This window comes from Leiobunum rupestre, chromosome 11, assembly GCF_980474605.1.
Source record: "Leiobunum rupestre chromosome 11, qqLeiRupe1.1.hap1, whole genome shotgun sequence".
In the NCBI taxonomy this organism is placed as follows: Eukaryota; Metazoa; Arthropoda; class Arachnida; order Opiliones; family Sclerosomatidae; genus Leiobunum; species Leiobunum rupestre.
In genome coordinates, this window is record NC_143394.1 from 18,177,009 (window position 1) to 18,200,721 (window position 23,713).

The 23,713-nt window shown below is 37.4% G+C and overlaps 3 protein-coding genes across 6 annotated transcripts; 2 read left to right on the top strand and 1 right to left on the bottom strand.

Moving 5' to 3' along the window:
• Positions 1-424: 424 nt before the first annotated feature.
• On the top strand, positions 425-4,424 carry LOC149921886 (zinc finger BED domain-containing protein 4-like). The gene is made up of 7 exons (XM_090162180.1): positions 425-429; positions 1,756-2,062; positions 2,133-2,360; positions 2,809-3,004; positions 3,065-3,417; positions 3,507-3,870; positions 3,922-4,424. The coding sequence occupies exons 1-7, from the start codon at positions 425-427 to the stop codon at positions 4,422-4,424; spliced, it is 1,956 nt and encodes a 651-aa protein (XP_090018306.1).
• An 11,478-nt stretch (positions 4,425-15,902) lies between these two features.
• On the top strand, positions 15,903-18,472 carry PolI (DNA polymerase iota). Of its 3 annotated transcripts, none has more exons than XM_090162785.1 (8): positions 15,903-16,430; positions 16,486-16,632; positions 16,696-16,938; positions 17,026-17,198; positions 17,255-17,343; positions 17,397-17,536; positions 17,599-18,186; positions 18,259-18,364. In XM_090162785.1, the coding sequence occupies exons 1-8, from the start codon at positions 16,157-16,159 to the stop codon at positions 18,345-18,347; spliced, it is 1,743 nt and encodes a 580-aa protein (XP_090018911.1). In that variant the 5' UTR covers positions 15,903-16,156; the 3' UTR covers positions 18,348-18,364. The 3 variants fall into 3 exon arrangements, with proteins under 3 accessions (XP_090018911.1, XP_090018909.1, XP_090018910.1); XM_090162784.1 differs by having other exon boundaries at positions 15,906-16,430; positions 17,599-17,766; positions 17,812-18,472; XM_090162783.1 differs by having other exon boundaries at positions 15,904-16,430; positions 17,599-18,472.
• Positions 18,307-23,291, bottom strand: Cbp80 (Nuclear cap-binding protein subunit 1). Of its 2 annotated transcripts, XM_090162782.1 has the most exons (16): positions 23,136-23,291; positions 22,649-22,856; positions 22,499-22,583; positions 22,209-22,436; positions 21,794-22,153; positions 21,637-21,734; positions 21,509-21,572; positions 20,827-20,937; positions 20,456-20,762; positions 19,415-19,637; positions 19,162-19,359; positions 18,994-19,096; positions 18,780-18,890; positions 18,605-18,718; positions 18,390-18,547; positions 18,307-18,321 (listed from the first exon to the last, which is right to left on the bottom strand). In XM_090162782.1, exons 1-15 carry the CDS (start codon positions 23,173-23,175, stop codon positions 18,434-18,436), a joined length of 2,364 nt encoding a protein of 787 aa, XP_090018908.1. In that variant the 5' UTR covers positions 23,176-23,291; the 3' UTR covers positions 18,307-18,321; positions 18,390-18,433. The 2 variants fall into 2 exon arrangements, with proteins under 2 accessions (XP_090018908.1, XP_090018907.1); XM_090162781.1 differs by having other exon boundaries at positions 18,321-18,547.
• Positions 23,292-23,713: the final 422 nt, after the last annotated feature.

Genomic DNA, 23,713 nt, shown 5'->3' on the forward strand with positions numbered 1-23,713 from the left:
AAGCAAAAACCATGTAACTTTATACTAATTATAGTTAAAGTTACGTAAGCGTTTACTTAGGTTCATACTTATATTTCATATTTTCGGGTTTGATAACTCGTTTTGGTATAGCCATCAAAAATCAACCTTGTTTTTTTTTGTAAATGAAATGACCATCGATTTTTACCATAATTAATTCTTCTAATATTTTTGAAAGAAAAACAGGTAATTTTATTTCAATTGTGGGATACTTATTGCTGATCTATTAGTTTATTTAGTAATCAAGGTAATTGAAATTAAGGGAGGCTAATCAGAAGTAATACCATATTTTTCACTAACTATAAACATGAGAAACATATTAACAATAAGTATGACAATTAACGAGATTTACAGTTATTGACGGATCTTAAAATTACGTTTATGCGCGTGACACCATATCTACATTATGAGGTATAGTAGGCTTATTTAGCTGCTTTTAAACCCTAAGATACAAGGTGAAGGCTCAACCTTTAAAAGTAATTTAAGCGACGTCCACACTAGACACTTTGGAACCGTTTTGAAACTGATTTGAGGGGCGAATTAGTTAGGACCTTATATCTTGTTAATTATAAGAATTCTCAAAATTATTTTAAGCATTAAGATTTTCGAAAAATATGTCTGGCAACACTTCTCTCTGAAAATATGCCAGTTGGATAACGCCGCCGAAAATCCGTTTCGGCGTTCCGGTCATATCGACTATTGTGCAACGCAGCACAGAAAGCGGGTTGAGAATGACCAAAGAACAGGCGGTGGAAAAACTTTAGTTTCCAGAGCAAAAATGCGACAAATTTATTATTATTTGAATATTTAATAGAAATAGTTATTGCACCAATACATGAAATTAAACAGTACGATTCTAATGCAGCTCAATGCAAATTTATTCATGAACAGTTTTAGGTAAAAAAAATCAGAGGGGGCAAATGCACCTCCCTGCCCTACCCAAATGACGTCCCTAATTTCGATTTAATAATATCTTATTAGACTACACTAACTATTTTTCGAGCCACTTCAATCATAAAATTCACTCGCTATTTTTGATTAGATGGTCAATTGATATTATAGATTACTTTCAAAAATCTTTCTGGAAGCGCAAAAACAATTTCCCCTCCGCTCCTTATTGTGTTTTTAATCCGTCTTGGAAAAATACGCGAAGGAGACCGCAGGCCTCACTCTTGTCATTTTAGCTTGACCAAATACACGGTGGAAGGCTCAAACGTCCGCGCGCGGACAGGTAAAATTTTGGAACCCGGCGACTGAGGGGCGACAATCCTATGCCGGGTTTTGGATGCAACAATTAACGCGTCAAAAGTTATGGGGGAGGAAAGGGGTTGGGGCACGGTTGATGGTATAAAAAGGGGCAAAAGACACAAATGGAGCACAGTTTCTTGTCGATCTTACCATCTTCAAGTATTATCTTTGCGCTAGTTGCTGCTTCATTAGTTTTCACTAAGTTTTTTCGCTGCTTCCTTAGTTTTCACTAGGTTTTTTGTTGCTTTGGAGATAATTATGTAAGTATATCGAAATTTTCTCTTTATCTTCAATAGGCTAGACTTAGATTACTTAAATTGTACTGTAATAGGTGAAAAAGTATCTCTTAAGTAGTCTCTATATTTATTTACATTTAATTTATTTTAATTTTTAAAGAACGCGTGAAAATTCTAATGCTAAAATTTTAGAAATTTTCCTGTAATTACAAATTATGCCCTTTATTTATACGTCTGAATCGGTATATTGCAGGTCTTCTAGTAGTTTAGTTTGTATCGGAGTTACGACGCCCGTTACCAACAGTAATGGTCGTCTGCGACCGACTCGACCGCCTAAGGGTACTCCCAGACCTACGGTCAGGGTGCCCTCGATTGTTGAGAAATTCGAAACGGGCAGATATGGACGAAAAAATATCCATCTGCATTTCGATTACGTCGGAAACCATCTCGAGGCTGATGGCACACCTGCCATTTCTGTGGTGGGGCGGTGCAAGTTCGACGGTTGTAATCAGTTGATCGTCGGGGGAGTCAGTAGCGCTTACGCTATGGAACGGCATGCCGTAAGTTTAATATTTACGCCTTGAAATTTTTTTCAGTTCTAACGTGTTTTCATTTATTTTTGCTTATAAGATTGCTGTCCATAATCTTTCTTTGACGCCTGATTCCAACGACGACGGCGAATACCAGATGGACGTTTTGGGATCGGGGAGCGATTTGATTCCTCCACCATCTAAGAGGACCAAACTGGACCCGGCCGCCAAGAAAATCAACCAGGCCCTCTTCAAGCGATGGCTTGTCAATATGATAGCCATTGACGGGTTGCCTTTCAGCGTGGTGGACGGGAAAGGTTTTCGAAAGGTAATGGCGTTCGCCAACCCATCCCTGGACGTATTTAGCCGGAGGTCCGTCACCTCTGAGTTGGCGCACATCGTTACGAATGAATTAAAGCCGAAAATCACGGTAAAGAAATTTTTTGGAATGTTACAAATAAATATCCTCAAGTTATTTATTTGCAGTTGTATTTATAACATTGCTCATTTGTTTTACATGTCAGAGGATTCTTGGCAATTTGGCACAGGGGACGTTACACCTGACGTTGGACATTTGGTCGAGCCGGCGCCAGCAGTCGGTTCTCGGAGTTCGAGCTCAATTTATTGACTCGAACTTTAAATTCCGAAACCTTCTGCTGGCATTTGCCCATTTTTCTGGTGCACACACTGGCGCCGCAATTCGGTCTATCCGAGTCTTCCGTAAGAAATTATATTTCATTGTACGAGAATTATAAATTAATGTTGAGCATTTCCAGATCTCGTGTATTTGCGCGGACAACGCGTCAAATATCACTAAGGCGGTGAACTTGTTAGATATTTTGCGACAGCCCCGTATAGGAGAGGCGGAAGAGGAGAGCTTTTGCACAACTCCAACGTCGTCGGCGTCCTCTGATTCCGATCTAGAATCTTCGATTGATTCATCGGATGACGAGAGTTTCGTTTTAGATGACGGTATATTTCGTTTCACTAAATAAGTGGTAGATACGGTGGCACTCTTTTTTTCGATTGTAGGGTGGGATACGTGGAGCCAACTCCTATTGGTTGGACAGAGCTCTGACCCTCAGTCTCCTGGTGAAGGCGACCTCTTACCCGATTGCATCCTAGACAACTCCGCTCTTCACGGAACCTGGAACAGAAAACGGTGCGTTTGCCACTCACTTCAGTTAGTGGTTAACAATTCCGTGAAGAAAGTTCCTCGGGTGAAAAGGATGATACAAAATGTCAGCGATTGGGTGTCGTTCCTGCGTCGCTCCACCAAGTGGAGCGAATATTTTCGCTCAAAATCGCCGAATGGTCTTGACGTCAAGGCCATCGGCGTCACGAGATGGAACTCCATCTATGCCGCTATGGAGCGACTAGTGCAGGTAAGCGGCATCTTAAAAACTGAGTATGACAAAGATAATTATACTAATGCACCCCATTTTCGCCGTTACCCTTTTTGTACTTTCTCTAGGAAGGGATGATCACGGCGCTCAAGGCCACTTTCCTTGAAGCCGGGGTCTTCGAGGATCAGATGCCAGAGGAAGATCATCTTCACCAGATGAAGGAGTTGCTGCGGTTTTTAAAACCGATCCAGGTGGCTACGGACACGTTTCAGAAGCGAGAGCCACTTTCTCACCTGGTCATAGGTACTCTTCTAGATACCTATGACCAGATATCCGCCGCTCGAGTGGGGTTCTTTGGAGAGTTTCAAGAGGAGCTATTAGCTCACTTGAAGTCGAGATTTTTCGAAGAGATTGTTGACCCCGATTACGTGGTAGCCGCCATATTAGACCCCAGAGGGAAAACATCATTATTTCCTTGTAATATACCTCAAAGTAATTTTTCTTCCCAGTTATAAGAACAAAATTAATAGATGATTTTTACAGCATCTTTTCCAATCGGAAATGGGTTGCAGACGAAGGAGGGAGGAGAAATCTTCCGCTCGCTGAAGGAGGAGGATGCCATCAGGCATCTATCGGAGTTTGCCGCCCGATTACCGGAACCAGTGATTCCTGTGGACGAGGAGGGGGACCAGCCGGCGTCCAGGGGTGGGATGTGGTCCCGCGTCAGAAATAACCATGCTGCGGAACAACCAACAGCTGCTGTCGAAAGGAATAGCTCCTTGAAGAATGAAGTGGCCAGGTATCTGGAGGAGCGGCTTCAACCGATGGAAACCGACGTACTACAGTTTTGGAGCAACTACTCCAAAGAATATCCAGTTTTGGCGGAGTTGGCCAAAAGGATGTTAAGCATCCCAGTGGCCAGCGCTGATGTAGAGAGGATGTTTTCGGTGGCTGGGTCGATATTAAGGTATCGACGAAGCCGAATCACTTTAAAAAACGCCTCATATTTACTGACATTCAAGGAGTGGGCGGATACCCTTGAATAGATGGATTTGTCGGAGGAACGAGATGCTTCAGTAGATGTGGAGTAGAAGAAAAAAAACGGCCCTTTTCAGGGCCATTCTCTTTTTGATACAAAGGTTTCACTTATAATGTATTGGTCAGTAGAGTACTTTTACTAGCCATTAACGGCGCCTCGCTAGGGGCAATTTTCTTACCGGGATGACGTCACTCCGTGAATAACCCTCAGTAAAATATTTCCCAAAGAGACATACTTATGTTAAATATTATAAACTTATGGTAATGGCCTTAGCGAAACAATGGTTTGACAGTTTAGGAGTATATTGATTTTATATGTGCAAAAAGCCATCGGCTGCGTTAAAATATGTCGCCGTTGAACCCCACCGGCGGTTAACAGTTGGCCTACACGTATTTAAATAAGCTTACATGTTATACATTAGCCGCTTACATTAAATAGGAATATTAAAATTTGTTGCAATGCAACGTTAGATTCCCTTTTAATAAAAAGAAATAAGCTTACGCTGTGTTATAAAATAGATACACTATAATACGAAGCGTTTCGTTGCTGTCTACACCGACTTTTTCCAACCGGAAAACTCGTGTAAATTAACCACACAATAGTATTTATATATATAAAAATATAAATAAATATAAATATATTAAAATATTGATAAACATAAATATAATAATATAAAATGTAAATAACATAATCACTCATTATGCTACAAATTATAATTGTTTTATAAGTTTATAATTGGAATATTATAAGTTTAAATTAATTACGTAAGAGCTATACTGCATTTAAATGATCATTGGATTAATTAAAATTTTAGAGCACGTTAACCTACCACCAGGGTATTTGTGTGGCAGAAAAGTAAATATAAAGGGTGAAGGGCAGCTAGGAGCAACAAACACAAGGAGAACGCAACCCGTCAAAAGTCGTGGATTTTCTTGTGTACGTTTTTCATTGGCTAGACCCTTTAGCGCCTGCTGCCGTCGGAAGGGGAAAATTCGGCAATTGTCTTCCCCCGCCCGTAAAACGTTCAGCGTAAAGGCTCGTGACGTTCGTCCAATGAAATTCGTACACAACCCTCCGGTAGCGTGTTTAAAGGCTAGCTGCGTTCTCCTTGTGTTTGTTGCTCCTAGAGGGCAGTGGTGTAGCCAGGATTTGGTTTCGGGGAGGTCACACAATGAAAAAAATAAAACCAAAATAAAAAAGTCACGCGCAACGCCACTGGTGACAGGCCTTTAATATATTAATAATTGAGAGACAAGGAAATTGCGTCGAAAAATCAGAAAATATAAGTTAGCCACTGAAGTGTTAAATATTTACCGTAGTATTGAAATATCTCGGGCGAAAACATTGAAATAAGCTTATTTTCTACACAGGGCGAAAACATTTAAATAGGCTTACATGCTATACATGGGCGAAAACTCTGAAATAAGCTTACATTTAAAAAATCTTACCTTAAATGGGTAAGGAAGTTTTCTTACAATAAAAATAAATAAGCTTAAAATAAAACGCAAATTGGGCACACCACAAAACGTAGCGTATGTTGTAATAATCAGCTAGGCTAATACCCAAGTCACCACTACAGGCCTAAGTCAACTTGCGACTTAAAACGCCTTTTAACTAGTGGCCGGGTTATACAGCGTAGGAGGGGGGTGGCTAGCCCTTCATGCCACGCGAGCTAACCGACAGCTCCCTAATCACACAAAAATAAACTACATTTAAATATTTTCCCAATTATTAATTTTTCGACGTTTATAATAAATAGAAATTCTGATTTCGAATCCATTAAAGGGTGAAAAAATATTTTTATTCGAAATTCGCGCACTTTCGAAGCGCGCCACGGAAATGAAAAGGGCGGAATCGAGAGGAACCATGATTTTCTCCTGCTCAATATTCGTGGGGTCCGCCCCCAACAAGGAATTCTCAACAAGGCCGACTTTGCGTCCATGACACGCTCGCTCTCTGATATCCATTTCCCCGATGCCACTTCTATTGAAGAGACGTGGAGCGCTTTCCCCTCGGCCGTCAGGCAAGCGGTGACGGATCATGTTCCCACTAAGCATCTATCATCCAGGCATAATCTCCCGTGGGTAGGCTCTTCCCTCGGACGTCTGATGGAATCATGGGCATCACAAAGCGTAGGTACAACTGCTCCCGGAAGTACCCTTCTGCTGCCAATGTACAAGCCTTCAGTCGGCATCGTGCTATGGTCAAATTTGCACTCCGAGCTGCGCGCACCCATCATATTGACAAAGTAGCGTCGGATATACCTACAGGAAAAAGTACTACCTGCTAGTCTCCAAGAAGGCGAAGTCAGCGGGAGTTCCCGATCTCTCCAGCTCTGGAACGACGTTCACCACAGCAGTAGACAAAGCCAATCTAATGGCGTCTACCTTCCGGCGAACTTTTCCGACGTATGATGTAGCCGTAGTTCCACTCTTGGCGAAATACACCAGCTGCTGACCAAAGTCAAACCGCATAAAGTGTCTGGCCCTGATGGCATCCAGTCAATTGTATTTCGCCAGTGCGCCGATGCATTAGCAGCTCCGCTTGCGACCATCTTCCAGCTGTCTTATGACTCTGGTGCTATTCCGTGAGATTGGAGTCGGGCTAACGTCACGCCAATACCCAAGGGTGGAGATAATCCGATCCTACTAAGTACCGCCCAATTGCTCTCCGGTCCCTCGTTCTGAAAGTCGATGAGCACGTCTGTGCGTCTGCCATTTCTACGCATTTCATCCAGCACAATCTGATGAATCCGTTCCAGCACGGCTTCAGGGGTGGCTTCAGAGGATTGGACCTCTGGCCTTGAGCAGGCTGGACGTGTCGACATCATCTTCCTTGACCAAGGGCGTATCCAGAATTTTATTTCAGGGGGGTTTTGAGGCAAAATTTCAAGGGTGGGTGCTGACGGAAGTTTCACTGATTTTTATTAGGCACCCCCCCCCCCCAGTCATCAGCATTTGAACCCCCAACCCCCCCCCCTTAAATACACCCTTGTCCTTGACTTCCGCAAAGTATTTGATTCGGGCCCCTACGAGCTTCTCAAGGCCAAGCTGCACTCTTATGGGGTCCGGGGTCGTACGCTAAACTGGCTCTCTTCTTACCTTGAAAATAGGGAGTTTCGGGTTTTTCTGCCCGGTGCCACTTCCGATTGGCTCCCAGCATCGTCTGGGGTCCCACAGGGCTCGGTCCTGGGACCTCTACTCTTCATCATCTACATCAATGACATTGGAGACAACGTCGTCTCTAAGATGTAAGTCGCAAGACTGTAACACTCTACAATCTGACCTAGATACAATTAGCAAGTGGTGTGACCAGTGGCTTCTAACGCAGTCGAAAAAATCCAGCGCCAAGCCCTCCGCTTCGCTGCCAGTGTTGGCTTCGCGTGGAGTACCTCCATGACGAGGGTTCTTCATAACTATAAGTGGAACACCATTACTGCGTGCCGCCGTCTGAAGAGGCTTGTCATTGTCAACTGTGTCGTGCATCGCGCTTCTGGTGCCCTTGCTCCACTTTCGACGGTCATTTCCGATTGGCATCGCCTCCCCCGAGGGAATCATGTAGCCTCCATGGTCCTCCCGGGTTACCGTCTCGTCATTCAGAAACATTCGTTTCTCCCCTCCTCCGTCCAAGAGTGGAATTCCCTTCCGGAACACCTGAAGGACATTCCAAATCGCGTGCAATTCCGGAAGGCGCTTTTCTCGTTCATGGAGCTGTACGAGTAATGCTTCCATGTCTCGACGTGATGGGATTTTTACCCCTTTGTTGAGCAAAAACCGAACTCAAGAACTCAAGAACTTGAAGCTTCCATTTTTATACGGCTTTCGCTTCCCAATTGCACCAGAGAATCAGTTCTTGAAATGACGTCGCGTACGAAGAATTTATGAGAGCTCCGAGAGGGTTTCTGCCTGGTCAGAAGAACCGGATTTTCAATTAGTACAACACCATTCTTCTATATGCAATCGCCCATTAAAAATTTCAAATCACAAATATAAGGGGCACGTCCTTGAAATGGTAATTCAATGCGACCGAAATCATAAAATTCTTACGTCGTCATCCGAAAAAGTTGGAAAAAATTATTCCGCTAATATCAGTCTGTATTTAGGATTACCGCGCTTTCAAAAATTGGAAATGCAGGTGCTAACTGTCGGATAAGAGGGCACCTATTCGGAACCATTTATACTGGGCCATGGCAAACTGTGATTCAAACCCCCGCTTCTGCAAGAGAGGCTTGTCATTTCGAAAACGATCAGTCTCTCTGCTTCCCCGGTTTTAAATGTAAGGAGCGCGGTTATGTCCACAAAGTGAAAATCATAAAAGATAAAAGAGCCGCGGATATGTTGGAAAAATTTATAAAATCAAGCACGGTATATAAAAATCCTAGTGACTTTACGAACGCACGTGACACTTTTTACGTTGAATCATATAATAATTCGTGTCTAATTTATCTCGATAAAAGAATTCGGTATGGAAAAGAGGCGTATTTTCTGAGACGGTTGTTAGCAGTGTTGGACTGGAACAACCACGTTGGGAAATTACGAAAACAGTTACAGTCTGAGGGCCAAAACTACTACTACGCAAATAAAACATTCGAATTCGTTCAAAGATGATTGGAAACCATTGTTTGGTATAAAGGCGTATCTTTTAAAATATAATTAAAATTTAATTGTTCGAAATTAAAAAATTTATCTTTTAATTTGAACACCTTGAGTAATTTGCTTTATATTCTGAATAAAATGTATGCACAATTCTGTCTAACCTTTGTTGTATATAAATAAAAATAAATAGGTAAATAAATATAATCTTCTTTATATGGGTTTTATTATTTAAATTTAGCTTTAAAATTTCTAAATCAACATATAATGAATATAATATATATATATAATATCTTATATAAAAAGGAATATGAAATACAGGAAAATAAGTAAAATTCCAATAATAAAATATATAGGTTCATGTTTTATTTTAGAACTAAGAATATAAGATTCTCGCCCAATGTTACAATCTAGACTCGCATTTTCTTTTTGCGATTTCACTCCTTGCGAAATATGGAGTGAAAATCTTAACCTGCCCAGCATATGGCTACGTTATCAAGTTATCATGTTATTTGTACACGTATTGCTATATCCTTTGCGACTAGTTAATTTTGTAGTGCAGTTAACGCGAAAGAGCGCGGGAGAGATAAGCCGATAATTGGCGAGAGCGGGAGAGAAATGAAATGTTCCGAAAATCAGACCCTAACCATGATTACAATTTTGTATTGTGGAAGCTGTGGAGGGGTAAAGGATTACGAATGGATTTTGTTTGGCTGCAGAGTTCGTCGTAAGTGTTGTCTGCTATTTTATTTTAAAGCGGCCTACGACGTTTTCTTGGCATAGTAGGATTTTATAACCTATTTTCAAGCGTAATATTTAATCTAATTAATCTTGGAAACGGAATGGTATTATAAATCATGTATTTTAATAATAATTGACCATATTTCAGTGATAAATTCGTTTAATTTTGATATTATTTCGTCGTTTTAGTCAGCGCCATGTGTATAAGGCCAAGGCCCAAAATTATTGTTGTTTACTGTTACTGTAATTAATCGATTTTTTTTTAAAGTTAACTTTAAACGACTAATTTAGATGGTAAAATGTCTATTTTGTGTACTCTATGTACACTAAGAAGGTAACATGGCTCACTTAATTTTTTAAGAACACTTCCAGAAAAGACCCACCTATCCTTTCTTTCAATGGCTAGAGACCTATTTGGGATTTTTTGCAAAAACTATTCATATTTTAAATAATAGTTTTCTGTGTGTTTCAACATAAAACCAGGGAAATTCCTGAAGTAAAAGTATCAGGTTACGACATTTACACCTATTATCCACTTATGTGTATTTTTTTGGGGTTATCCTTTTTGATGACCTGGATAGCATCCATAATTGGAGCATAGCTTGCAATCTTCCACTCAACGCTTCCCAGTGTGCAGTCCTGTCTCTCCGTTGACAAGGCTGTCCTGTTACTAATGCCATTTACACCCTTGATGGACCCTCGTTCAGCATTACCTTGGAGTGGTCATTTCTCGAGCGGGACGGTCACCGTACGTCAGAGATGAATAGAACACTTTTTTCCAGATTCAAAGTGAAACTAAGCCTTTAATAATGTATTGAACTCATTTTATATAAGAAAAACCTTTTCAGTGGTTTTCGCTTTAAATAATGCTAATTTTAAATAAGCTTACGTAAGATAATTATTACGAGGAAACCTTATGAGTTTAAATAAACTTACGTTTAGAACTTACGACGAGGAAATTTTAAATAAGCTTATGAAATATATGGGCGTCAGTACTAAAGATTCCGCAAATATCGGGATATAGAAAAACTCATCCCAAATGCCGAGTTCCCCCTTTATTATTTGTAACGCGCTGGCGACGGTTCTGATAATTTTTTTTTATACCCAAGCCACCTTTCAATACGCTCTTGACATTAAATGTCTTGAACGTCATCAAACTGACGCCTTTTCTTACTTTTGTCACTTTTACCACTTTTACCAGTGTAGTTATGAACGAATATCATTGATAGATAAAAGTGATAACGGATAATAAGTGTATTGCTTTTACGGAAATAAATAACCGATACAATGAAGCTCATTAACTTAAAGGCCTAGGTTTAAAATTTACTTTCAAACTTACTTTGCCACACAAATACCCTGGTGGTAGGCCAACCGCGGAACACGTTGGCCTACCACCAGGGTATTTGTGTGTGTGTGGCAGGAAAATAGTATATTAATTAATGAGAGACCAGTAAAAGGCGTCGAAAAATCACAATTTCTAAATTAGCCACTAAAGTGTTATAATGAATTTAAATATTTACCGTAGTATTAAAATATCTCGGGCGAAAACATTGAAATAGGCTTACTTGCTATACATGGACGAAAACTCTGCAATAAGCTTACATTTAAAAAATCTTACATTAAATAGGTAAGGAAGTTCTCTTACAATAAAAATAAATCAGCTTAAAATAAAACACAAATTTGGCACACCACAATACGAAGCGTAGGTTGTTAAGTATGACTTCATATCTTGAAACTCGAACAATTAATCACACAAAAATAAACTACATTTAAATATTTTCCCAATTATTAATTTTTGGACGTTTATAATAAATATAAATTCTGATTTCGAATCCATTAAAGGGTGAAAAAATATTGAAATTCGAAATTCGCGCCCTTTCGAAGTGCGCCACGGAAATGAAAAGAGCGGAATCGAGAGGGACGAGAGCGTCGCACTTTTAGAAGGGCGACTTGACGAAAGAGGGGAAAATACGCTCTTCGCGTAGAGCCCACAATAGCAAGTGCGAGAGGGGAGCGAAAGTGCCACCCTTTTTTTCTGGCGCTCTTCCTCCAGAGCGACAGCGCGTAAGAGAGAGAGCGTCGAAAGAGGGGAAAATACGCTCTTCGCGTAGAGCCCACAATAGCAAGTGCGAGAGGGGAGCGAAAGTGCCACCCTTTTTTTCTGGCGCTCTTCCTCCAGAGCGACAGCGCGTAAGAGAGAGAGCGTCGAAAGAGGGGAAAATACGCTCTTCGCGTAGAGCCCACAATAGCAAGTGCGAGAGGGGAGCGAAAGTGCCACCCTTTTTTTCTGGCGCTCTTCCTCCAGAGAGACAGCGCGTAAGAGAGAGAGCGTCGAAAGAGGGGAAAATACGCTCTTCGCGTAGAGCCCACAATAGCAAGTGCGAGAGGGGAGCGAAAGTGCCACCCTTTTTTTCTGGCGCTCTTCCTCCAGAGCGACAGCGCGTAAGAGAGAGAGCGTCGAAAGAGGGGAAAATACGCTCTTCGCGTAGAGCCCACAATAGCAAGTGCGAGAGGGGAGCGAAAGTGCCACCCTTTTTTTCTGGCGCTCTTCCTCCAGAGCGACAGCGCGTAAGAGAGAGAGCGTCGAAAGAGGGGAAAATACGCTCTTCGCGTAGAGCCCACAATAGCAAGTGCGAGAGGGGAGCGAAAGTGCCACCCTTTTTTTCTGGCGCTCTTCCTCCAGAGCGACAGCGCGTAAGAGAGAGAGCGTCGAAAGAGGGGAAAATACGCTCTTCGCGTAGAGCCCGCAATAGCAAGTGCGAGAGGGGAGCGAAAGTGCCACCCTTTTTTTCTGGCGCTCTTCCTCCAGAGCGACAGCGCGTAAGAGAGAGAGCGTCGAAAGAGGGGAAAATACGCTCTTCGCACAGAGCTTACAATCGTAAGTGCAAGAGGGGAACGAAAATGTCACTCTTCAATCTGGCGCTCTCGCACTAGATGGAGAGCCCGAGAGCGGAGAGCGAACGTACTTTTGCCCATCTCTGTGTGGTTATGGTACTTGAGCCAGAGGCGTACTGTGGGTAAATGGTGCCCGGTTCTAGACAAAACAAATTATAATTAGCTTTGATATTCTAAAGATAGGAGTGTTTTTGGCGCACGGTTCAAAATGTACTCCTGAACCCAGGCTGGTACGCCTCGGACTTGTCAATTTTTATAGAACTATTTGTGGTGGGGCTTGCGATTTGGTTATTGGGTATAATTGTGTCTTATATTTTCTGTAACTTATTAGCAAGTTCTAAATTTTTTCTAATGGTTTATATATTTTTTGTATATTATAACATCAGAGTCATGCAGGTTCGCTACTCTTTTACATGGAAAGGTACACCGGAGTGGAAAAATAACTGATATGGTTTACTCTAACCACTTCATTAGGATTACTAAGGATTTAAGTTTTAAGAGATTGAAAATTCTAAACTCCTGTATCTTTATTGTTATAGGAAATTTAAAAATAATTTCAATGTGGTATAAAATTATACAGCTAATTAAAACAAAGTTCCTTTCTAAGCTCTTAGGTTTTTTTATACATTAATATTTGACTCAGATTAGAATTGTGAGATTTCTAACATTGATTTTGTGAAATGGAAATGTAAAATATATTTTATTTTTCTATGGTATATTGTTGACCTGCGTGTTAATATTAAACAACTCCTGTTGTAAGTTAGAAACCAACAAATCTAGAAATTTAAAAAATATTTTTAAAGAAAATTAGTTAATTACTTCGTAATATTTAAAAATGTTTAACTACATTAGTACTAATTTTAAATTTTAATTACTGATTTAATTTTTGGAATGATTCTGACTAATATAAGGCTCAGATTGGGCTCAACTGCAAATTGTAGACTCGGAATAAATTTAAGACTTGAATTGGACTTTCAGTCTCATTATGACAGTGATAAATTGATCCACAATAGAGTAGTATCGCTCTGTAGCTTTGGGCTATGGCCGCCATTTTTAGGGCAATTTTTTATCTATAGGAAAAAGCATGGGTGATGTTTCCTCTTTCAGTGCTCTAATGCTCTCTCGTAAAGTTCGGTTCTCAAATTCAGGTTGAATCATCTGTAGTCTGTCTGGGTTCCTTTATAACAAAACTTTAATCGAAAAGCCTCGGGTAATAATTTCATGCAAATTATCTATTGGTGATATGGTTGTCTTTTTAATACTATCTTGTGGTGGTGTACGGTGGGACAAGTTTTCAACTTCTTTAGAATAGTTTTCCATATTATCTTCTATGGTTATATCTCTACAAGTGACATGTAATTATTATGAAAATTTAGTGATATACCAAGTCTTTGCTGCTGAACCAATTCATTCATAAAAACTTTATACTCTTCCTAGAAAGAAGGCATAATCGAATTATCTCTAGAAATTTAAGTTACTAAAAACTTAAAAAGGCTTAAGCTAAGGAACCAATTTCATTTAATATTTCGTAACTATCCAATTTCATATTTATTTATTCTTATCTAGCTGACTTTCTTCCCCACTAATTCACGTTTTGATTGGAGTATTATTATACTAGATGGTAAATTTAGCGTTGGAATCCAGTCCTGGGGCTCCGAAAATGTCTGCTACAAACCCTCAAACTCGGCGTTGGGCTCCAATTTTTTCTGTGTTTTTTTCTTGCCTAAAGGCGAGTTATCTTCTTTGGAAAGCGATTAAATATAATTAATTGAGCTCCATAAATACTTTTACAACCAAAGATACTGCATCAAACCATATTTAATTTAATAACTTGTGTTTCGAAGTAATCCCTGAATTTTTCCCATACAAAATAGCTGGCGCGATTTCAAATATGGCGTCTAAAAGAAACAAGAATATGTTTGGCGCATGCTCACGTCCCTTTTCCGCCCCATTTTCTGGCCAAAAAGGAGTATAAATCATTTTTTTATTCAACTTAAGAAATAAAAAGAAAATAAATTCACCATTAAAAAAACCACCTATAAAATGTGTAAAATAATCTAATATATTTGAAAAATATTGAGGAGCAAGTTTGAAAACTACAAAAAGTCGTTTTTCTAAAATTGAACTTTTTTAGATATCTGGTTTTGGAACTCAGGTAACGCAATACTATTCCGCCAAGACTCAATCACGGCTTAAAGCAAAGACTATGTATACGCTTCGCTTACTAGACAGGAGTCTCCATACAAAAAACCTGTTAACACTTTCGAAACACGGGAGAAGCCTTGACCAGCCGTTAGAGGCGCCACTAGTAGCACTCTGAAGCAGGCTTGGAAATAAGGGTTATTTCTAAACTGATCTATTTGGCCAGTGACTCTCAACTCTTGAATTATTTAAGTGATCACGTAGACCAGTTGGTTAATAATACGGTAGATAATGTTGAATTGATAGACTGGACCAGTGAACCCCTAGCTTTTGAATAACCAAACTGGTCCGTGCAATTAATAAACTGGTCTTTGACCCAGTGACCACCACTTATTTCCAAGCCTGCTGCACTGCCGTGCAAAGCACAAAAGCATTAACGACCAAATTTTCGATTTACAGATTTTGGTTTTATTTCTCCTTATTTTATACGTTAAATTCAATTTTGAACTAATTTTCGAATTTAAAATTTTTGTTCTTAGAGAAATGACTTGTTGCAAAACGCATTATTTTAGGTTTTTGCTTTATTTTCAAACCAAAAACGCATTAATGTGTTTATTTTCTTTAAAAGTCAAATCAAAACGTATTTTTTTTCGCGTTTTAAGACATGGTTTTAATGAGATTTCTGAAATATCGTTTGGACTGTAAATGGTTTAGTACCAGAATGTAATTTGAGTTGAAAAATCCAAGTCTACTATATAAACTTGAAGTAAGTTGGGGTATCTTAAGGCAAAGAAAGTTTGAATTTCGCGGGTTTTCTCCATATTTTGGTTTTGGTCGTTAATATTAGGTGGTTTTTTTTCGCTTGTCCAGGGACAAAAAGTGTAAAGTTTTTACCCTAAAACGTTTTATTCGCCTGTTCTCGGGGTAAGATTTACCCTGTCCCGAATTTTGTTCGCTTGTTCCGGAGTATTAGGGTTACACTTTTTACTCGTCCTCGAAAGGAGGTGTAGAGGGAGTAATCTAGTTTTGTCGTCTGCTTAAATTTCGTTTCACGAAAATATGATGGGAAACTTTTTATAAATAACCTTTAACCTTTAACTACTCCCTTTCTACTCCAACTCGTTTTTTTCGTCAAGACATAATTGTAGTAAAATGACGTCATATGGCTACACTTTTTAACCTGCTCAAAAAACCCAGAACAGGCGAAAAAAAACCACCTACTTTTGTGCTTTGCACGGCAGTGCAGCTCTGAAGCGCAGGGAAAATTTTGACTAGCGTCTGCTATCGTATGCAAGTGGAGCCATTGAACCTCGCATTGAACTGTTGAACACGCCAGTCTATTTAGCGAAGGGGCTTAAAGTGTGGTGACATGGAGTCCGTGGAAGTCCATAAAAATGTTATTATTCACTTAGATGTAGATTGTTTTTATGCCCAAGTTGAGATGATTAAAAATCCTAACTTGATGAATAGACCTTTGGGCATAAAACAAAGGCAAATTATAGTTACATGTAATTACCCTGCTCGAGAGTTCGGGATTAGGAAACTTATGACAGTAAAAGATGCATTGACCATATGTCCCAACCTTGTTATGGTACTGGGAGAAGATTTGACTGATTACAGAGATATGTCCAAAAAAATCCACCGTAATTTGTTTCATTTTTACATAATTGCTGAAAGCTTAAAATTTATTATCAATAGAGTTGCTGAAAGGCTACACTAATAAAGTAGAAAGGCTTGGAATGGATGAAAATTATCTTGATGTCACCGATATAGTTTGTAGTCGATTGGAAAAATCTAGTATTAAAGAGTTGAAAGTAGTTGGTCATACTTTTCAGTCAGAAAATGGTATATAGTCTAAAGAAAAGGTTGTTTGTGACTGAATAATATGCAGATTTTTCATTACACTAGACGAAGAAGAGGTATGTAATTGTGGTTGTCAAGAAAGACTTAAAATGGGGAGCAGCATCGCATCTGAAATAAGGGAAGCTCTGAAGACTCAACTTAATATAACTTGCTGTGCTGGTATTGCGCATAGTAAATTATTAGCAAAACTCATATCTGGTTTTAAGAAACCCAATCAACAAACTACAATTTTTGCAAATGATGTTACTAACTTGATGTCAACAATTGAATTTCCTAGACAACTGCCTGGTAATCATTCTGTTATTTTGTTTATGACAAAGTGTTAGGGCGCTTCTATGGTGGTATTAAATATGCAATTTGTTTCTTATTCAATAGGTATTGGAAGTAAAATATCTGAAACTTTAAACTCTGTGAATATAAGAACATTGAAAGATCTACAAATGTGCAAAATTTCAGAACTACAAATATTAGGGAAAGATGCAGAAAGAATTAAAAATTATAGTTTGGGAGTTGATAGCAGCCCAGTTCTTGAGTCTATGAAACATAAAGTAAAAATTTTAAAGCTACATCCTTTTAGAAAAATATTCAAAGTTTTTTTCCAAAGCAATATGGGTTGGAAGATACCACACCTACCACTACATTAGAAAATTGTACCAAGATAATCGAAAACCTAATTACAAGACTTTACAAAATGTAATTTTATTATTCAACAAAGGTTATTTAGAATATAATGAATTTTGTTGCAGGATCATTGAAGATGGGCGAATTCCAAAAACCATTGTAGTCTTTGCCCGGAGAAAATTTACAGGAAATGAATTACCAAAGCGACGTAGTCAGCGTTGTAGTATTCAATCTCATGTACATCTATTTCGCAATGCAAGCATTGGTTAGGTAGAATATTTTTCTACAAACCTTTCAATAACTAATACTATTATCGTATCATTATAGAAAACAGCAAGGAAGTAACAGAGAATTTACTTACACTCGCAATACCCATGTTAAAGAATTTAGCCCAAAATAACTATTGCTTTGGTCTGCTTGGTGTAACATTATTAAATTTCATAGAGCAGGATGCTAACCAAAATGGAATTGAAAATTTTTTCTACAAAGAATTGCCTAAGGTTGAAAATACTGTGGGTTCCACAAAAGACAATGTGCAACCCAGTAATTTTAGTGGAAGTTCAATTGGTTCTGTGGCGGAACTTGACAACAATGAACTATTTCCAAATAATACTGAAAAATCACAGGTCACAAGTAATTCCATAATGGACTATGTTCAAAAAGCAAAACAATTTTCCATGTCAAATCCCAAAAATACAGGCAAAGACAATGTGCAACCAGGTAATAAAAGTTCAGAATCAAATAATTCGCGATGGAAACTTGAGAACAATGAACTGCTTCAAAATAATACTGAAAAACCTGAACCCACAAGCAATTCCATTATGAATTATATTCGAAAAGTAGAAAAGTTTTCAGTGTCAAATCCTTCAACTTCTCGTAAACATCCTTTACCTTGCAAATCTCCAAGTGCAAAACGTAAGAAATTAGACCAAAAGTTAACAAGTAGTCAAAGTATAACCTCACTTTTAATAATCCCCTATGACATAGACAAAAGTGTATTTTACTCTTTACCAAAAGACATACAGAATGAGTATGTTTTACTGTGGAAAGCTGAAAAGAAATCTAATTTTAAATGAAGCCTTAAATTTTGATTTGGTGGTAATGACTTGTACCAGTACTTTAATTGTACATCAACTTTTTGAAATACTAAAATAAAATATGTTCATTCCTTGAGAGCGCAAAATTGTTGAAAAACTGAAAGAATGTTTGAGTCTACATCAGAAGTGAATAACAATGATTCCAATGTTGTGACATATTTAAAAACATGTACATGATGCTAAAATGTAAATTAATGTTAATTTAGGTTTTGAGATTTTTGTTTTATCATAGCTACCAAATGAAACACTTGTTGCAAACGTCCAATTGTCCAGCTAAACCAATGGTTCTTAAAATCCTTGTTTTCCAATTCACATGAGGCAATATGCTCGGTTAAGATCATTATAAACCTCTGACAGATAATTTTTCACTTAGATTAAATCGTAAATTTTTGTATTTATAAACCAAATTACTTGAAATATGACAAGAAAGATATTTTTAAGTTCACTCTGAGCACTTTCTAAATCTTCTTCAACTTTTTCTACCATATCTTCGGTAGCGGTTTCATTTTCATCATCATCCATCTACAGAATTTATTAATTAAAACCTTTAACTAATCTTAATTAAAGGAATAATCTCAGTCTAAATTTTAGTTAATTTTCATACTTGCAGAGTTGAAATATTTACCTTATCAAACTTTAATCTGGCATTACTTAGGTCATTTTCAAACTTTTGGACATTTGAAACAATTTTGCAGATAGTCGAATGCAAAATCTCCCATATATACATCCTTTACGGAAACATTTCCATAAATATTAAATACAGATTAAGATAAGAAATCTTTAAAAACCATACTTAGTAAATTCCCCCGTCATTTCTTTGGAAAAGATCCAATTAGCGACAGCGCAGCTCTCAATCACGCTAATACGAAGCAATTTATCGACAAGAACACACATTTTCTGTTGGTTATCACGCCAAACTTCAAACATGGCTCTTAAAATGCACATTTGAGCTTCTTCCGTAGTTGCCAATGATTTTAAAACTGGATGAAACCTTTTCAATGCCAAAAATGAATATAAATTTAACATATCTAAAATAAATAATATACTTTGCAACTGCTGCAAACATGTGTGAAATAGATTTGTTGGCCATTTTCAATAACGTTTGAACAAACACGTCAATTTTTAATGGATTATGGCCCATGTCTCCATCATCCTCTTGCAAAGGGTTCGCCAGTCCATCAATTATTTGCAGGGCTTCGTCAGGAGTGCACTTTGATTTTATAGCCTCTGCTAAAACGTGGGCTACTGCAGTGCCAGGTATCGTGTCAGCTATGTAATGCAAAAATAATGAAACCATTCAAAAAGATGAATTATGGTGTACAGGGTGCCCACTAAAAAATGCTCCACTGCTAAATAAATTAAAATCTATTTTTCCTAGGAATTTAATATTTATCTCGAGAACCTTTAAATTTTGGGTCTAAAAGGCTTTAAACTGATGTGAATAAACCAATAGGAGGCCAAGAAAATTCACATAAAAAACACAAAGGTCAATAAGTAAAAATGCTCAAGATATCACCCTTCGATGTTTAGAAATTACTAGTGCTACGCCATTGAAAATTTCATGACAAACTCACCCTGGTAAGGGGTCTTTGGCTATGGAAGTTCTGTTGACCTTGAACCATGTCTTCAAGGTCATTCAATATTTATTCAGAGAACCATTGGGTTAAAAGGTCGGTCCAATTTAAAAAGGGTGAGCCATCACTTTTTATATACAGTGAGTTTGTAGTTAAATTTTCAATGCCATAGCACAAGTATTTTCAAATTATTAACACCTAAGTGTGATATCTTGAACATTTTTACTTAATGACCTTGGTGTTTTTTATGTCAATTTTCTTGGCTTCCTATTGGTCAATTCACATCGGTATTAAGCCATAAGGTTATTATATCCTAAATATGACGGCTCACATTTTACTAATTTAATTAGAAGTCTCTAAATTCAACGGTTCTGTTGATAAATTTTTAATGACCTCGAAGACATGGTACACGGTCATTGAATTTTGTCTCATCAAAAGACCCCTGCCATCTGAAAATATTAAATTCGTAGCAGCGGAGCATTTTTTAGTGGACACCCTATATATTAGACTAACCAGCTCCTTCCTTTTCGTATTTATAGTCTGGTTTTGGTTCTTTCGGCATCATACTAGCAAATTCGGTGGGAATCATTTCTGTTAACCTTTCGTAATAGGTTAACCTCAGGCATTTTTGAAGAGCCTCGTACACAAATTTGGCTTTTGGATGTAATGGATCCAGGCTGATTGCATTGATCCAATCATTCCAAGTCCAAATGAAGCGGAAATTGCTTAAATGGTAAGCAAACCAACTGGCAAAACGTTCGATGCAATCAATATTCATAGTATCGATTCTTTGGTATATTAGCTCTGTCATTTGAGCTAGCTAAGACAAAGTTTAGGAAAAAACTTGAAATATTTATCATAATCAAAAAAATAATAAAGGATACAACAAGAGGCATCGAACTAGGTTGGAGTTTACACAGCTCCAATAGAAGAGATCCATACACAATTTCCATGTGAGATGGACTTGGAAGGCTAAAGATTTCTGAGAAAATAACCTGAAATAAAAAATTTCGTATTGTTAATTTTCTAGAAAAAAAAATGCGGAAATATTTTTAGAAAATTTTCCGATTTGCGGAATAATGAAAAATTGATACATATTACTTTTTAAAGGTTGTTAATGTTTTTAACTTTTTAACAATATAAAATGTCTAATATCAGTAAACATACTACAAAACATTAATAGTGATACATTGTTAATCAGTTTAAGCTAGTCTAGAGGTTTAGTTTTACTTTTAATGGCACTTTATTTAAATTTGCAAACAATATATTAGACTTATCATGGAAGGAAAACTTTTTTTATTTTTTTTTCAGAAAAATACGGAAAATTATTATATTATGATAAAATCAAAGTTAACAATAAGAACTGGAAAATAAGGTTGGTCTATTATTTCTATTATATATATATATATATATATATATATATATATATGTATAGTATTGTATCATCTAATGACCCCCTGCGCATGCTATACGATCTGAAAATATCAAATTCCTACGACAAATAGCTTTTTAATTATTAGTTCCGGATTGTTTTTAGTGGACATCCTGTATATATTATACACATACCTCAACCAGAACATAGTCAATGGGTATTTTGTTTCGTCCTGGAAATGATAAAAGCTGAGCTGCACTAAAATTTCAAGATCCATCATTAATGACCTTTAGCCATAGCAAATATTGATGAAATATAGTACCATTCCTTTCTGTCAATGCAATACTGATGAATAATTCGGCGGACTTGTTCCTCAATTAAATTACGTTCAATAGCATGTGCACCAGGCATAACTAGACCCTGCATTACATATGTATTAATAAAACTTACTTTTAGAAGATTAGGTAAATAAAAATTACTTCAGGTAAATCTGTATAGTCAAACAAACGAAAAACCACTGAAGGATAAGGATATTCAGTATTTTCCTCATGCGGGGGCATCGTTATGTTTGGAAGTTTATGTTGTAATGCTTCGCAAAGAATTTCATCAAATGCCATATATGGTCGAACTACATGATGTTCCACCCAATTTTCATTGCGAAGTTTTGTAACTTGGGCCCATAGACAGTCTAAATACTCTTCTTGCGGATGTGGAGAGTCAGTTTGCCAAACTTTCAACCCTTTAACGTGTATTTTCTTCCGTTTCTTGAGATAGTTTTCAATGTTTGAAAGTAAGTGGTCTAATTCCTGTTTCTTTTTTTCATAAAGCTCTCTCCCAACCTGGATAAAAATTAATTAGGTTCAAGTAATTTCAGACAATATTTGACAATTTTACCCAGGGTAAAGCACTTAATATGGTGAAAATAAACCAATCAGATCTGACTTGGGGTATATTGTCTTCTTGTGATGATTCATACATATTTTCAAGCAAAGTGAAAAATGTGTAGACGCAGATTACTCGACAGTTTACTAGATCGGCAAAAAATTGTACCAAACCCCTAGCCGCCTCAAATTGTTTATTTTTCAGTGAATCCTTCAGTTTTTTGGTTAAAAGTTCTACACACTAGAAATTAAATTTAATTTAGAAAAGTTTGAGATTTAATCTTCATTAATATGTTAAATTACATCTCCAGAAAATTCAAAATTCTTGGAATTTAGCAGTCCCACTAGAGTCGAATAAATAGTAATTTTTTCAGGCATCTTTACAATACTACGAGTTAATATTAGGTATTAGCATATTTTAAGCAAGTACACAAAATAATTATAAGAATATACCAATCTCCAAGAATTCGTAAAATTGCCTGTTTATGACTTGGTACGTGCAAATCAAGTTGAACAACATCAGCTAAAGTTTCGAGGTTTTTCTCCAATGACACAGTACTCTTTTCACCAACTCTTATAATCAAAGATTCAAGTCGTTCAACCATACCACCCGTATCAGACTGTTCTGAATTGTAACGCCGCCTTTTACGGCCTCTTTGATCTAAACGTGAATAATATCAGTAAGAAAATCAAGATCAGAAAAGTTATAGACAAGTTCCACAATCCAAAACTATCATTTCTATAGTCAGCAATACTTTATTAGGGTCGAGAGATTGTAAAATATTAACTTTTGCTTTCTTATTACTAACACTAAATTTTATTTAAACTGAAAAATTTTATAACCCACAAAAATAATATACTGACTTGTTGGGTTGTAAAGATAAGCCTTGCCGTATTTTGATTACTTGAATTGTTTTAAATATAAACAAAATACTATTACCATCATAATCATCACAATCGTAATTTCTTCTTTTATTCATCTTTGCTAATTTATAATTAAATTGAAAAAATATAAAGATAAATTACTCAATTTAAACAAAACGAATTGCCAAAAAAAATTCCACAAGTTCCCACAACACCGTCGACCCTTCGTTTCGGGGACCTCACCTCTAATGATAAGCAGGGTTGCCAGCATGCGGAAACCCATAGAAATTAGAGAGAGGAACGGAAAGTGTAGCCTCGACAAGGCATTAAAGTAATCTTCACGTCTCAAAGCTACGCTGTAGGCCCATTTTCTTCCGGTTGCGTTCCGGCTTTCTATTGGCTGATCGAGAAAGGAAAATAATTTCAGTTTCAACTCATTGGCTGATTAAAATTTTTATTTCTTTATCATTGATCCGGGAATCAGGATTTCGCGGGACGTCGATGAGAGTATTTACATTAATTTAAATTAATTTTATTAGATAATAATAATAATAATCAGCTAGGCTAATTATTATTATTTATTAGTAATGGTTTTCGTGAAATTTTGAATATGTGTTGTAGAAATCTAAACAGACAACACATTTATCAAATCTT